The 15,394-nt window shown below is 37.9% G+C and overlaps 1 protein-coding gene across 3 annotated transcripts in view; it reads right to left on the bottom strand.

Annotated features, from left to right (window-relative positions):
* Nucleotides 1–15,394, bottom strand: part of mib2 (MIB E3 ubiquitin protein ligase 2) — a 76,801-nt gene that overhangs the window by 48,774 nt on the left and 12,633 nt on the right. For all 3 annotated transcript variants that reach the window (XM_047377780.1, XM_047377771.1, XM_047377765.1), the window contains exons 2-3: nt 7,723–8,118; nt 6,223–6,394 (exon numbers count right to left, since the gene is read on the bottom strand). In XM_047377780.1, coding sequence (XP_047233736.1) covers nt 6,223–6,394; nt 7,723–7,945 — 395 coding nt within the window. In that variant the 5' untranslated portion in view covers nt 7,946–8,118. The remainder of the gene's footprint in view (nt 1–6,222; nt 6,395–7,722; nt 8,119–15,394) is intronic.

Raw genomic sequence — 15,394 nt, 5'->3', positions numbered from 1 at the left:
TAGTTGCTTTTTTTTGTGGCACCACTTTTTTAATAATAAAAGGAACAACTGACCATCTGGGAATTACAATTCAATGCTCCGTAACTGCCCCCAATGGTCAGATAATTATTAGCTAAAATAATCACACAGCAAGTAATGGCTCAAGTTTTGCTTCAATATTCATTACCGCACATCCCACAGGTGAGTAAGACTTCTTCATAACATGGTGTGAGATTAACTGATATTATTATTGGGTAATTAGAGTCACAGCTGTCCTGATTCTGTAGCAGTGGTGCACATAAATGGTATAAACATTGTGTGAAAGCTGCACTACTCGTGGTAAAATTTTTCGATGTGTCCAAAACAATCGTGGCATTTATGTGGCGATCTATCTGGGGATTACATGTTGTATGCTACAGTGTTAAATGTGTAGGAAGGCGATGTGGCAGCATCATTTCCTTATGACCTAATGTTTTCCAATGCCATTGAAATGAAAGGCTGATTTGAATTAGTGAGGGTATAAGGGTCTACGTTGTTTTATTCATGCTTGGCACAACAACCAACTAATCGCGTCTATATGAATATATATAAATAAAACCTGTTAAGAGGCACGAAGGCTGGAAGAACCTTTTTTTAATGTTTTGTTATATTATTTTTATACTACAGTTTTTCTATTTCAAAGCTTTACAAAAAAGAGATCGTGCAAAATTCGAATTGTTTAAATAAAACATGTTATATTCTACTAATGCTGTTGCCATCTTTGTCTAATATGAATCATTTGTTCTTAATCTAGGAAAGTATATTCTAATACTGTTGGAATCATTAATGATAAATAGCCCAGGTTTCACTTATGATTGTAGCTGTAACTGGTGTTGCTTTCTTTCAACAACCATATTTGGTGAAGAAATAAAAAAACAGCACCCAGCTGAAATAAAAAAAAATTATAATTCAATAAGAACTTTTGAAAATGGAATCTCTTTTTTGCACTGTTAACAGGCCAGATTGGTAAATTAAAACCAGGCATAGTCTGTGCTGCTGCATAAATCAAACTAAACCTGGTTGTGCTGGTATTGTGTTCCTGTTAAAAAGGGAGGGTTTTTTCTCATAACTCGCTTTTTTTTTTTTTAAACAAACTGGCTTTTGTTAATGATTTATTCAAACTGACTGTACTGAATTGGATTCCACTGAAATTACATTTAAATCAGCTGTACAGAATCAGTTCACTGTGGTCAAGACGATCTGCTGCAGTTCAAACCGAGCATCAGAATGCGGAAGAAAGGTGATTTAAGTGACTTTGAACATGGCATGGTTGTTGGTGCCAGACGGGTTGGTCTGACTATTTCAGAAACTGCTGATCTACTGGGACTTTCATGCACTACCATCTCTTTAGCTTATAGAGAATGGTCCGAAAAAGAGAAAATGTCTAGTGAGCGGCAGTTCTGTGGGCGCAAATGCCTTGTTGATGCCAGAGGTCAGAGGAGAATGGCCAGACTAGTTCGAGCTGACAGAAAGGCAACAGTAACTCAAATAAACACTCGTTACAACCAAGGCATGCAGAAGAACATCTCTAAACGCACAACACGTTAAACCTTGAGGCGGATGGGCTACAGCAGCAGAAGACCACACCGGATGCCACTCCTGTCAGCTAAGAACAGGAAACTGAGGCTACAATTCCCACAGGGTCACCTAAATTGGACAAAAGAAGATTAGAAAAACGTTGCCTGGTCTGATGAGTCTAGATTTCTGCTGTGACATAAAAGGAACCATATCCTACCAATGTACGTAAACCATGGCGCATTGGTTTATTTTTCCATTGTAGGCAAGTATTTTCATGAAACATGGGGATAGATTATCATACGAAAAGCTCAAGTCTTATCTATATAATCATCTGAAAACTTTGTATTAGACTATTCTTCCCACTTATTTTAGTTCTGATCACTGCTTGTTTTAGTTGACTCACTGAATATGACGGATGTTGTCTCATCATAAAGATAAAAAAATATATATAATCCTGCTATAGATATTATTCATTAGAGGTGCAAACCTACATTGTAAAGGTACAAAATAGTCAAGGGTAAATGAGCAGAAAGGTAAACCTAGATTTGAATTAGACTTTACTTTTTTTTTCCAAAAAGGCCCTCTGATCACCTTCTGTTTTGTATATGCATTATATAAATACACTGGGCTGCCTGTGACAGTGCTGCTCGTGTTAGTGTCATTTTTTTCTTTCATATTGGGTTAACTTCCTGGTTCATCCCAGTTGGGTTCTGACTAGTTTCCAACCTCGTCAGGGGCAAAAACAATCTAAAAAAGGAAAACAACAAAACCTGATGACTCGGTCACATTGAAAAGAGAAGTGAGTCATGATTCCTACACCTATTTGCAGCATTCATCGGACAGCAGGCTCAGGGAAATAAATGGAACGGTGTTGGAACTGGACCAGGCTAAACTCTAGAACAAATCTGGGTCATACATATCACCTCGTTAAAATGAGAACAGGCCATCCAGCTGACATTCAGACAGCGCTGCGAGCGTTTTGGAGCGTTACTGTGAACTGATGCAGAAGAGAGGATTCTAAAGGGACAACTCACTCGAGTAAATCTGGGTTCACAGGACACTTGCAGTCAGTTCACTAAACATTTATACAAATCTAGGCCACATGTGGTTTGTCGAAACTGACAAAAGAACAAAACTATTTAAAAAATATGTGCCGCTGCAGAAAACAACAACAAAAATCACATCCTTAGGATTATTCAACTGCAGTGCTAATGATTTATGAGTGGAGTATATTAGGAGATTTAGACTTCTTCTGTGTTACTAATGTAGTCCACAGAATGAAACCAGGTTACAGGATGCTATATTTTATTTCCCATATTTGTTTTAATAAGGAAGGATTCTAGGAATGCTTCTCTTTAACTCCCTGAATCTAGGATGCCATTACTGTTGCAATATCAAAAAGGATTCATTATTTACTTAAACAAAATATACTAAAAGACATCACAAAGGATCCCAATAAAACAAGGGACAAAAAAACGTTTACGCACTGAAAGTAAAACTTATCTTTTTTTAAATATATGAAGGTGTTTTTTTGCTTCTGAAATCCTGTTTTTTTTTTCTATGTAACATGAGTCTTTTTTGCAACTGTAGTTCTTCACGCTCTCTCAAGGAGGCACGTGCAGAAAGGGGGTCCGACGGAGCTGGAGCACCTGCCATTTTTTGCTCTGAGCAGAGAGGGGCTGAAACACAACGCGCATGCAGCAGAAAAAAGAGGTAGGGCTCTGGCTCTCTGACAGGGAGGAGATGGGTGAGGAGAAGCTATTTTTATTCACCCAATCAGGTTTTATTACTCAGAAAATAGATTGTTGTTCTGTCGTGAACTAGCTGCTAACTAAAGACTTTGCCTCTTCCTTTCACATTAACAACAGCTGTCACTGAGCAGTATTAGCATATTATTGGTAGACAACCTACTGTGAGGTGTGTTTTGATGAGATGCATCGGTGCTGCGAAATATTTCTATTTAACATTTTTTGGAGCCAATGAAAATGCAATTATTCATTTACCAGTTTTACAAATCATTACATAGATTATATCACATTTCAGTCAAAATGTGTCTCCTCAGCTAATAATGTGGGTTTTTATGTTTCAATTTAAAAGGTTATGATTTATAAAATGTTAGTTTATTCAAAATATTTATAATATCTCATTTCTAGCAACTTGTTTAGATAAGAGTGTGTGAATTTTTATTTTCTTGTCTTATCTGCATTGATAAGATGTTTGTCTGTGTCTGAATACATTTATATATTAAAGCTGCACTACCTGATATTGTGGAAGTGAAGTTTGAATGATGTGACCCTCTATCACTGTCTCACACATGGAGGTTGATGGAGCACACACTGTCTCGTAAACAGACCCCCAGGAATTATGAGAATAACAAGCAGCAGCGGTCTGATGTTGGCTTTTAATTATTTGGACTGAAAAATAAAAATACCTGTGAATAAGCTGTGAATTTCCAATTAAAACATTAGCTCCCCCACATTATGTCTGATAGATTATAGTTCTGGATAGATAAATGTATGTATGTCTTGACCAATGAAATCGTTCATGTCCCGTGGAAGCGTGGGATTAGTAAAAATAAACACAACCCAGAGTTTAAAAACAGAAATCCTTATAATACAGCCTGCAGAAGCTCTCTAAAATAACTTTTATGTTGAAAACCATTGACTGAAAACCATTTTTGTTTAATACAAAGAGAAAAAAACAGTACTTTTAAAAATATTTTTTACATTATCATTCATAGATGGTTTGTTTTAGTTCCAAACAGCCTTGTAAAGAAAGATGTCTAAAATAAACAAGGACGAAGCTGCTTCAAGCAGCCAAAGGTAGAGGACTGTTAACCAACTGGGTTAGAGAGTACCACAGACAAGAACAGAAATACCAACATTTTATATAGTCAACATATAGCTGTTTGGTAGTGAACTGCTGTTGAATTTTACAAGTTAGTTACGAGTTATTAATGATGTGGAGATGTACTGTAGTTAAACGTGGATTATTTGATAGTTAATTTCCTGCTCCTAAAAGGACTGTGATGGATCAGATGAGATAGAAACAGAAATAAGAGACACTGAGTGACATTCAAAACAAAAAGGATGAGACAACGAGGACAAGACAGAGAATAGAATAAGAAGAAAAAAAGAAGAGGGAAAGAGGAACATTTATATAAGAAGAGGTTTAACCTCAACATTAAAGTAATATGTCAACAATTCATTTTCATGTTATTGTTTGCAGATCCATGTTAAAGTTTAATGCATCTGTGCTGTTCTGGGTGGACCATCTTCACCTCCACTGTAAGTACAGAACATCCAGGCAGCTTTATTTATAATTTGGGCCATTATTACAGTACACTAAAAGGTTTAATTGTGCCCCTCTGTTTATAGTTTTAGCAGTGTAAGAAACAAAATACGTTCAGTGGTCTAGCTCTCCAACTTACATATTAGGCTTATGTGCAGGTTTAAATATCTCAATCCTTCCCTGTGATAAAAGGAGTCCTGCAGAGTGATATTATGATCACAATAAAATATTTAATACACATATGTATGGTGTTGTGTTCTATATTATAGTTTTCCCTAGATTTGATTCATTGTATATCTCCATGCTAAATATTTGAAGTACATCATAGTACATTGAACTTTAAAAGCTGGGTGAGATTCTTGCTAATATTCCACCCTAGAAGTGACCCTTTTATTGCTTAGAGCACCTGCCCCTTTAGTGGTCTCTGCACGACCCTGTTCTCAGGGTTATTTATAACTCATTTTGCTTAGTTTTAAAGAGCAGAGTTCTTCTCACTATCATTCGTAAACAAATTTAATACCTACAGTTTCAGAAAGAACATAACAGTCCTACAGTATGTTTCATTATTGATATTATGTGCTTTTCCTGGCTTAAGCTTAGCATTTGAGCCAAGAACACGTTATGTTAAATTAATAATTTTATTTTATGCACTTAAACTAAATATCTTTGGACTAGACATAGTAGCATTGTGAACGTATTTTGTGACGCAAACCAATTTTGCATAAATTAATGTTAATACTATTCCACAGTGCTTAACGAGCTGTGAAGATAATCTTATGATTATTTAGAAACAACCCTAATTCCAACTAGCAGCTCTAGCCGAGAGCTTAGGAAGGCAGATATGAAACAGAATGGTGAGTGGATACAAGATGCATTGATTTACTTAAAGGTAAAATTGACACAAGGCATATTATAATACCCTGAAGGTCTGGATGTATTATAACCGCCTGGTTACTGAGTTAATTTGGGTAAACAACATTGATATTCAGTGACAGTTCCAGTACAAATGTCCTTCCTTTTGCTATGTTTAAATATAAATAATATGACATATTAGTATTTCAGATTTTGAACTAGAGACAATCGAATCCGGTCCAGAGTCCCTAAAAGCTGAAAAACTGTCGTTAAATAAGAAACAAGAAAAGGAAAAAGGAAAGCTAAAGACAGAATAAGTGACAGAAAACTTTTTTTGTGTGTGTGCTTTTGCCACCCCCCAATTGGGAGTTGCCCTGGCGTGAAAGCCATATCACCCTTATTAAAAACTGCAACTGTTAATTCCTATCTTTGTTGGTCTGAAAAGGATTTGACCCATGAAAAGGTCTGCACAGATTAAAATAAATAAACACTATAAATAAAATATAAAGGATGTTGTATAAAGGGGGGGAGTGTAGTACTCACGGCTGGGAATGGGCCACCTCATAACGTTCAAACGGATGACCGAGGTCATGCTTATTGTTCATGTAACACTGGGTGCAGAGGTCATAGTCAAAGCATACTTTGCACTTCCATCGCATTCCCATGATGCCATGCTTCTTGCAGCTGTCACAGATGATATTGGAGTGACGGACCCCTGCGAACAGCAGAAGTAGTTAAATACAGGGGGTCCACATTCATGACATTTCAATTTTCTATTTTTATTTGAAAGAAATACAGTTTTACTTATATGTCATGTTGTATGAAGAAAATCCCATAACACCAGATATCTCTAACTAAACTCACAAAAACACAACAAAACAAGTCATTAAAATATACCCTTGAATATGTTAACTATAACAAAGTGTAAAGCCAAGAGATAATGAAGAAGAATGAAGAGGCTCAAACAGCTCAACAAAATAGTCCCAGCACCATGGCCCCTTTTTTTGCTTTTCGCTCAATTAATTGAATGAGCTTTTGAGGCAGAAATATGTTGTTTTAAATGGAGCAAAATGCTGATGAGTCTTGAATTAGTGTGTGTGTGTGTGTAGTCACAAAGAGAACTGAATACGTGATGACAGGAGCCCTCAAACAGGGTTTTACAAAGTTAGTGAGGCAGGCGATGGCGGGAATATGGAAGACATATGGTGACCATTTCAGGAAATAGAGAAGATAATGATGACTTCTTTTTACATCTTAATTGGATAGAAATTGTGTTTTTCAAGTTAAATTTCAAGATTCTTTATAAAAAAAAATAAAACCATTAATAAAGATGCTTAGAGAACCCAGTTGGTGACCTAATATGTCTATTTTTGACCTTGGCTGGTCCTGACCATTGACCAGATGTCAGAAACTCAAAAATATGAAATTTTTCCAAACAAAGAATGCTAAGCACTGCCACTTCCCACAGACAACGACATTCTTTGATGTGGTAGAACTACAACACATCATGATGTGGCAACTTTTTTTGGTTAGCTCTTTTAGTAATTGTTTAAACATTAGGTCAAAGGAAGTACAATATTGAAAAGGAAACTATATTTTGACATGTTGAGACATGTCTTCAGTTCTTTTATGCTACAAGAGAGAGCAGGACTTTCAACAGATAACTAAACCTTTAAGTAAAATGCTAAACAGTACAACAAAGTGGCTAATATTTATCCTGTTTGAGCTTTCAACCTCTGCTGTGAAACATGCTGGATTTGGAAAAGCTGGCAGCTTTTTGGAAGTCTAAGATAAGGAACTAGAATTTAGTACATTGTACTAAAGAATAACCACAGAGACTGCAATTTTTAAACTGCTTGTCATGCTAAATGTTGATATAAGATGCTAAAAGCAATTTAAAATGCCAGCTCTGTGATTTACAAAAAATGGGCATTGGAACCTCCACCCAAACATTTTATGAATGCAAATCTAATCATTGTTCAAGTTTTACATCATAGGTAAAATCTGGCCATATTCTGATAATAGGTTCACATTTCAGCTTACCAATTTGAGCATTATCATACAGCAGTAGGTCGTAGGCACCCTGGTAACCTGTACGGTAGTTGGTTCGTGTGCCGCTGTCCCACTGAACTACCACCGTCTTGTCTGGGGTCGTCGTGCTCCCCTGCCGACCGATCTCCACCACAGTGCCCACGTGCCCCTCGCCATCGTCTTGGTTTCCCCACTTCCAGTCCAGGCCACGCACCACACGCATGCCCACTTCCATGTTGCCTCTTTTAGGGCCTGGCCTGCAGATGGAGGGCAAAGGCCGAGGCCTGGTAGCACAGTCACCTCCGCTGCTGCGCCTCCGGGCCTTGTGGGAGGCGGAGGCTGATCGTGCAGAGGGTATCGCCGGAAGAGACGGCACCAGTGTTGTTTCAGGGAACAGATCAGGGGTGACTGAAAGAAAGAGGAGGCAGAAGCACAGGAAACATGTTAACATACAGGTAACCACATTAAAACAGAAGTAAGGAATGAGTTAAATAAAAGTGTCTTGCAATGCCTTGCATTTGGCATCTATCAAATAAAAATGGGATGCCGTTTAGATCTGCTCCGCTAATCGTCCAACCTGTGTGCACTTGGACACAAAGAACACATAATCTTGTCTAACCTCATTGACTTATATCAGAGTAACCCTTGGTTAGTTCACAACAATTAATTGGAGGCAAATCTGTGGATGCATCTTAAAGAAATACCTGAAACACATAGCTTCCACTTGTGACAACAAAGGAAAATCCAAAGAAACTAGGCAAGAAATAAAGAAGAGGCTTGTGGACCTCTGTAAGTCTGGTTTATCTTTAGGTACAATTTCCAGGTACAATTTCCAGGTACAATTTCCAGATACCTGGAGGTGCCACGGTCATCTGTTCAAACAGTTGTATAAATGCAATGGGAATGTCCGCCATCTTACTGTTCTGGAAGGAGACAGGTTCTACTTTCCAGACATGGACGAGTCAAACAAGTCCTGCACAGATAAGGATGCTTAGCAAGTAAGAATCAATCCCTCCAAAAGTAACAACAATAACTAAATGGTACAAGCCTGAGAACACCATCCCAACTTTGGAAAACAGGGTAGGCACCATCATGATCTGTAAAGCTGCAGGAAGGACTGGTGTCCTTCACAAAATAGATGGCATCAGGAGTGAAAAACATGATGTGGAAATATTGAAACATCTTAGGACATCAGCCAGAAAGTTTTACCTTGGGCACAAATTCAACATAAACAGTGACCATAAGAATATAATTGTTGCAAAATTCTTTAAGGAGCAAAGGACAATATTTTAGAGTGATCATAGCAAGGTTCTGATTTCAGTCCCATAGACAACATGTAGACAGAACTTTAAAAAGGTGTCTGCAAGCAAGGTTCTGTCAAGGGCAATGGGCCAAAATTCCTGCAAACTACTGTGAGAAAAATTCACAAAATGTTTTTTATAGTTAATAGGTCAGGTATACCAAATAATAAGGAAATGTATATAAAGTGGCATTTAGCAAACAGAAATTATTTAGTGTTGTAAAAAGGTCTGAAAAAATGAAGTGGTTTTATGCAGTGTGGTTTCAGCTGCAGTTCTGTAACTGTCCTAACAAACTGAAATAAAGAAGCCTGAGCCTCATCACAATAAAGGAGATTCAAACACTCATGTTTCATACCCATGACAAATTGCACCACTGGTTTTAATGAATGCAGCTAAGTGCTAAGTGCTAGAGACAGGAAATAATACTGAAAAGCAGCAGCATTTACAGGATTTGGAAGCTTGAGTCAGCAATACAGCGAGAAACTTCTGCTGAGGACCATGATAATCTAATTACACTCATTAATCACATATGATGCATGCACTTGCTGTAGTTTTCTTCCTCTCTAATGTGTACAAAAAATATTGTGGTCCTTTAAATGTAGGATTTTTTTTTTTTTGTCTAATCAACAAGAAAAAGCTGAAGAAACAGAAAATGCCAGGAAGCACTGCATACCATTTCTTCCAACCAAACGTCCAGGTTTCAAACAACCAAGAGAACCCAGTTTATGCTTGACTGCCTTATTTTCAAGCTTCTATCATACATTAAATAAGACAAAAAAATGCAAACTTAAAGAAGGCAGAACAGCAGAAAAGCTGTGCAACTCAACACCATATGCAAACAATGAAACCTATTCAGTGAAAAAAGTGAGAAAATGAATTGTGGTATTTCTAAATGCCAGTGCAGTATAGTGATGGCTCGGAGCTATGAGAGTGATGGCTGGTATCTATCAGAAATGCCTTCTCTGATATGAAAACATCTGTGTTCAGAGTGAATTGTAAGGTCCTGTTACGCAGGAATAAAACTGAACTTTAATGTCAAAAAACAGCCAGAACGTGGATGGTCTTTGTAGAGTCTTGGCAGTCTTCTGCCATGCAGTGGGCTCTCAGTTATGGAGTTGCCAGGCTACCACAGGAAGGTTGTGGTGGTTTATTATTGTGGTGGCAGCATACGGGTTTTATTACTAGAACTCTTACAACTCCATTACACTAGAGCCAAATTATCATACTACCATGCCTTCATGAAGCAACGGCAACAACCAATCAATGTTCTCCATGTGCCCATAATTTTCTCAACCTTTAGGAAGCAGTGTGCACCGCTCTCACAATTGGAGTGCCCGATGATGGCTTAGCCATGCATACTGCAATTTAACCAAAGGAAGAAGAGACCTTTCGATCTCTAGCTTCAACTCCAGTGAGTGCTTGTCAGTCTTTCAAAGTAAAGCCATGGCATTAGATGTGCTGGGTGCCTGATTTTGTGTTTATGATTCATTTTGATTAGACCCACCAAGATATTCTTACATATTGTACAGGATGGCACATTCAATGGTGTGCAGAACTCTGAACATTCTTCTTCATTCTTTCATGCTGATATGACACTACCGATGATGATGATGATGGGGATTCCTCTATCACAAGGCCAAAAGTGATGGCGCAGGTGGAGAAACCTTCCAAGTTGTGCATATATCCATACGCGGGCATACGCGGTAGGATTATTATGGGAAATTGTTGCTGATGTGTAGAGTGATGATGGAGCAGAACGGTGTCTATTATGACAAAGAAAAACCTGATCGCAACTGCTAACTCTATGCACCACAAGAGATTTGTTGGGATTTAGCCACATTTTGGTTCCGATGAGGCAAAATAAACATGCTTGGAAAGGCATTAATGGCTCTTGCTTGATCTTTTGTGTGCACACACCAAAAGTATTTTTTTATTGTTTGGGTATATTTTTAACCAGTATTTTGCATTAAATCAATGAAATCAAAATGTATGCTTACAAATCACCCTCATTGTCAATGAGCATTTTCTAACAACTATACAAATTTTAACTTGGTATAAAAGTTAAGCCAATAAAATCACAATTATAAGACGGACACATGTCTGAAAGCAGCTAAGATTACACATACGGCATCTTCATCAAGATTACAAGGTCATTTCAGCATTAATCTGCCTCAGTTTAGGCCTGAAAACATATGGGAGGTGGGGCTTTAAAGAAGAGAAAGTAAGTTGCTTAGAATCTGTTTTATGTCCAAAATGACAGTTTAGCCCCTTGTGCAGCAAAAACACTGTCACCGAATCTTACAGAATGAAACCGGAGTCTCACAGAAGCAGTTTACAGGATGGTACTTGTGAGATCTGTTTAATACAAGAATGTCAAAACCCTTAAAATTGGAGTAAAACAGCATAAGGTGAAAACAATTCCTATTCAGCTGACTGCAATATCCTACACTGAAATTCTTTTTAAAAAACAAACACATATCCTGTATGTCCAACTCCATCCACTCTGCAAGGCCCTGAAGTAGTCCTCAGAGAGATACAATTAGGCCCACAATTATTTATATACCTAGTATATTTAGGTTTTTAGTATTAAGTTTACCAGTATGTTTCATCTGACTGGAAGTATTATGAACATTTCAAAGTGACCTAGCCAGAGTCTGAACTTCAAGGTGACAGAGAATATGTGGAGGGAATTAAAGATTAGGGTGATGGTAAGGAGGCCTTCCAACCTCAAAGATTTCAGAGATCATAAAAAAAAGATAAATCATCAAAATATCAGTGGAGGCTTGCAAATAGATGGTCAGTAATTATGTAAAGGGTTAGAGTGCTGCAATGTTATTAAGATTTTTTATTGATTATTGAGAAGGGTATAAAGAATTTTTGACATGCCATTTTTAATAACGTGTAAATAAAAATGAAATTTTCTGTTCAAATATTAATGTTCCATTTACATTGTTTTGTTATCTTTTTGAAAGATGCCCGTGTCATTTCCTGACAGAAAGAAAAGCTATACAATAAAAATAATTGTACATCTGAATCAACCAGCGGGAATGAATAACGTTGAGTTTAATGTAACCTCTCCCTTTAATACAACTGAAATTCATAAATACACACTCCAGAGAAAGGTTCAGTACAGTTCCCAGCAGAACTTAGTCAGCATGTTCAGAAATTGAGAGCCCTTTAAATGAATCCGCCATCGGAAAATCCAAAAGCTTTCAGCACCAACAGAAGCGACTGATCAGTAACTGCTTCCTGAAAACTTGTTGCAACATTTAGAAACAGATTTATGCTCAGAAACCAAAACAGCAACTACAAAGTGCATTTGTACTGGCCTTTGAAACTTTACTATTTGAAGTCCTTCAGTGCACTTTTAGTTATTGAGGAATGTTTCTGCTTTACAAAATACACTGCTCAAAAAAATAAAGGGAACACTTAAACAACACAATATAACTCTAAGTAAATCAAACTTCTGTGAAATCAAACTGTCCACTTAGGAAGCAACAATGATTGACAATCAATTTCACATGTTGTGCAAATGAAAAAGACAACAGGGGGAAATCTTTGGTGATTAGCAAGACACTCAATAAAGGAGTGGTTCTGCAGGTGGGGACCACAGCCCACTTCTCAGTACCTATGCTTTCTGGCTGATGTTTTGGTCACTTTTGAATGTTGGTGGTGCTGTCACACTCGTGGTAGCATGAGACGGACTCTACAACCCACACAAGTGGCTCAGGTAGAGCAGCTCATCCAGGATGGCACATCAATGCGAGCTCTGGCAAGAAGGTTTGCTGTGTCTGTCAACGTAGTGTCCAGAGCCTGGAGGCGCTACCAGAAGACAGGCCAGTACACCAGGAGACGTGGAGGAGGCCGTAGGAGGGCAACAACCCAGCAGCAGGACCGCTACCTCCGTCTTTGTGCAAGGAGGAACAGGAGGAGCACTGCCAGAGCCCTGCAAAATGACCTCCAGCAGGCCACAAATGTGCATGTGTCTGCAAAAACGTTTAGAAACCGACTCCATGAGGATGGTATGAGGGCCCAACGTCCTCAAATGGGGGTTGTGCTCACAGCCCAACACCGTGCAGGACGCTTGGCATTTGCCAGAGAACACCAGGATTGGCAAATTCGCCACTGGCACCCTGTGCTCTTCACAGATGAAAGCAGGTTCACACTGAGCACATGTGACAGACGTGACAGAGTCTGGAGACACCGTGGAGAGCGATCTGCTGCCTGCAACATCCTTCAGCATGACCGGTTTGGCAGTGGATCAGTAATGGTGTTGGGGTGGCATTTCTTTGGAGGGCTGCACGGCCCTCCATGTGCTCGCCAGAGGTAGCTTTGAATTATACTGTACCTTTATTTATTTATTTTTTTTTTTTTAAGTTTTGGTTGAAACTTTACAATTACTACAATCAAGCTTAAAATGTAGAAAATCTAAGTGCTAACATAACGACATACAGTAGATTATACGAAAATAACCAACATGAGGCTTTTAACTTAGAAAACAATGATAGCCAGATAAAAGTATCAAGGCAGTGTACTGTTAAAACACTGGGTTTATTTTGATTTTACCTGAGGGTAGCAACATGAGGTGTAAACCTGGAGCATTTATTTAAGGAGTTAACAATCTGCAATTTATTCCTGCTCTAGCTGCAAAACAACCTCACAGAAGACTTCAGATTTGCATGATTAAATTAAAATGAGCAAAACAAAAACAAAAAACCTAATCCTGACAGCTACGGCAAGCTCAGCTGCATGTTCACACTGCTCAGGCGGATATGGCCTGCAGGCTGCCACTCAACAACACTGCTTTATGTAATGGAAGAATTCAGGAAGGGACTCTAATGACCTGCTGGCTGCCCATAGAAAATGTCAGCATCCGTATCAATGGTAAAAACCACCGAAAGAAAAAGATACTGAAATGAGCCGCTGTAAATACTTGTGCTTTTATTATTTTACTAAATTAAATACAAGTTTTCCTCAAAACTCTACACACAACACCCTTTAACAAGAAATTACATAACAAATTGCTTAATAATTTTGTAAAACAAATTTATTGAATCAGGTACAAAAGTATTCACATTCTTTGCCATGACAGCAAAACTCAATCTTTATATATATATATTCACATTCAACTTTGTACAGAACAAAGTATTCAATGAGAAGATTTCATTTGTTCAGATCTAGGATGTGTTATTTGAGTGTTCCCTTTATATTTTTGAGCAGTGTATAATAACACCGAACAGTGAAATGTTTAAATGTTAAATGTGGTATTAACTGTTCATTGTGAGTCACTACAACAAAAAGCCAAATAAAATAAAAAATAAAAAACATACTTTGATTGTCATCAGACTTTAATGTAGCTAGTGATCACTGTAGACTGTTGAATAGAATATCTGGCAACCAATGTTTAGCTATAAGTAAAAAAAAGGGCATATTAGATATTAGGGATTTAGTTACCAGTGTGAATCTCAACATTTTAACGTTATCTACTGTATTTTGACCGAACAGGTGAAGCTGCAGCAGCTCTTTGTTCCAGAGGTCGGCTCTGCACTGTGTATTTCTTTGAAATATTTCTCTATGTGTGCATGTCATGACTAGGCCACCTGTGTTGATGAACTGTCACTGCCAATCGGCAACAGAGGGCTAGGACATACGGGATTACAGCTCTCTGCTTGCAATAACAGATGGGTTGGCTTCCGTCACACACAGTGCTGAGGGCCGGTTGGTGAGGCTGCAATGCAACTTAGAAACATAAACACAAACCTATTCAGGACTAGGAGGTACTTTCTATAAAAGATAAGATGCAGAAAAATTAATTTTCTTGGTCAAAGGGTGTTACATGTCATGTGCTTCACCTCACAATTGGCAACATGAACATAACTTTATTAACTGTAAATGACAAAAAAAAGTAGAAGCTCTGCAGGAATGACCCACTTCCTAAAAATTGGTTTTCTGATGCCAGAAAGTACTGAAAGTACACAAAATTCTATTCACTGCATCATGCAACAACTTGCATTACAAACAAATCATATTTTAACCCAAATGCTTAGCTTGGGCCATCAAACAATAACTGCATAGGTTTATTTCTTCCAAAACTTCATATCTATAAAAACACAAATTAATAAGAGCGAAGCAAGACATACATTTACAGTTTGACCGTGACACCCTCACTGTCTTGCAAAAGTATTCATGCCCCTTGATCTTCTTTTCATTTTTAACAAGGGACGATTCCAACCTTCAGTGTGTTTAATTAGGATTTAATGTGGTAGTCTGACACAAAGCAGTGCTCAATTCAGAAGTGGAATGAAATAATAAATGGTTTTTAATCTTTAATTTGAAAAATGTGATGTGCATTTGCCTTCAGCCACCTTTACTGCGCTACCCGT

This window comes from Girardinichthys multiradiatus, chromosome 1 (assembly GCF_021462225.1).
Source record: "Girardinichthys multiradiatus isolate DD_20200921_A chromosome 1, DD_fGirMul_XY1, whole genome shotgun sequence".
NCBI classification, from domain to species: domain Eukaryota; kingdom Metazoa; phylum Chordata; class Actinopteri; order Cyprinodontiformes; family Goodeidae; genus Girardinichthys; species Girardinichthys multiradiatus.
Note: the sequence above shows the minus strand (reverse complement) of the source record. Positions and strands in the feature narration are given on the sequence as shown.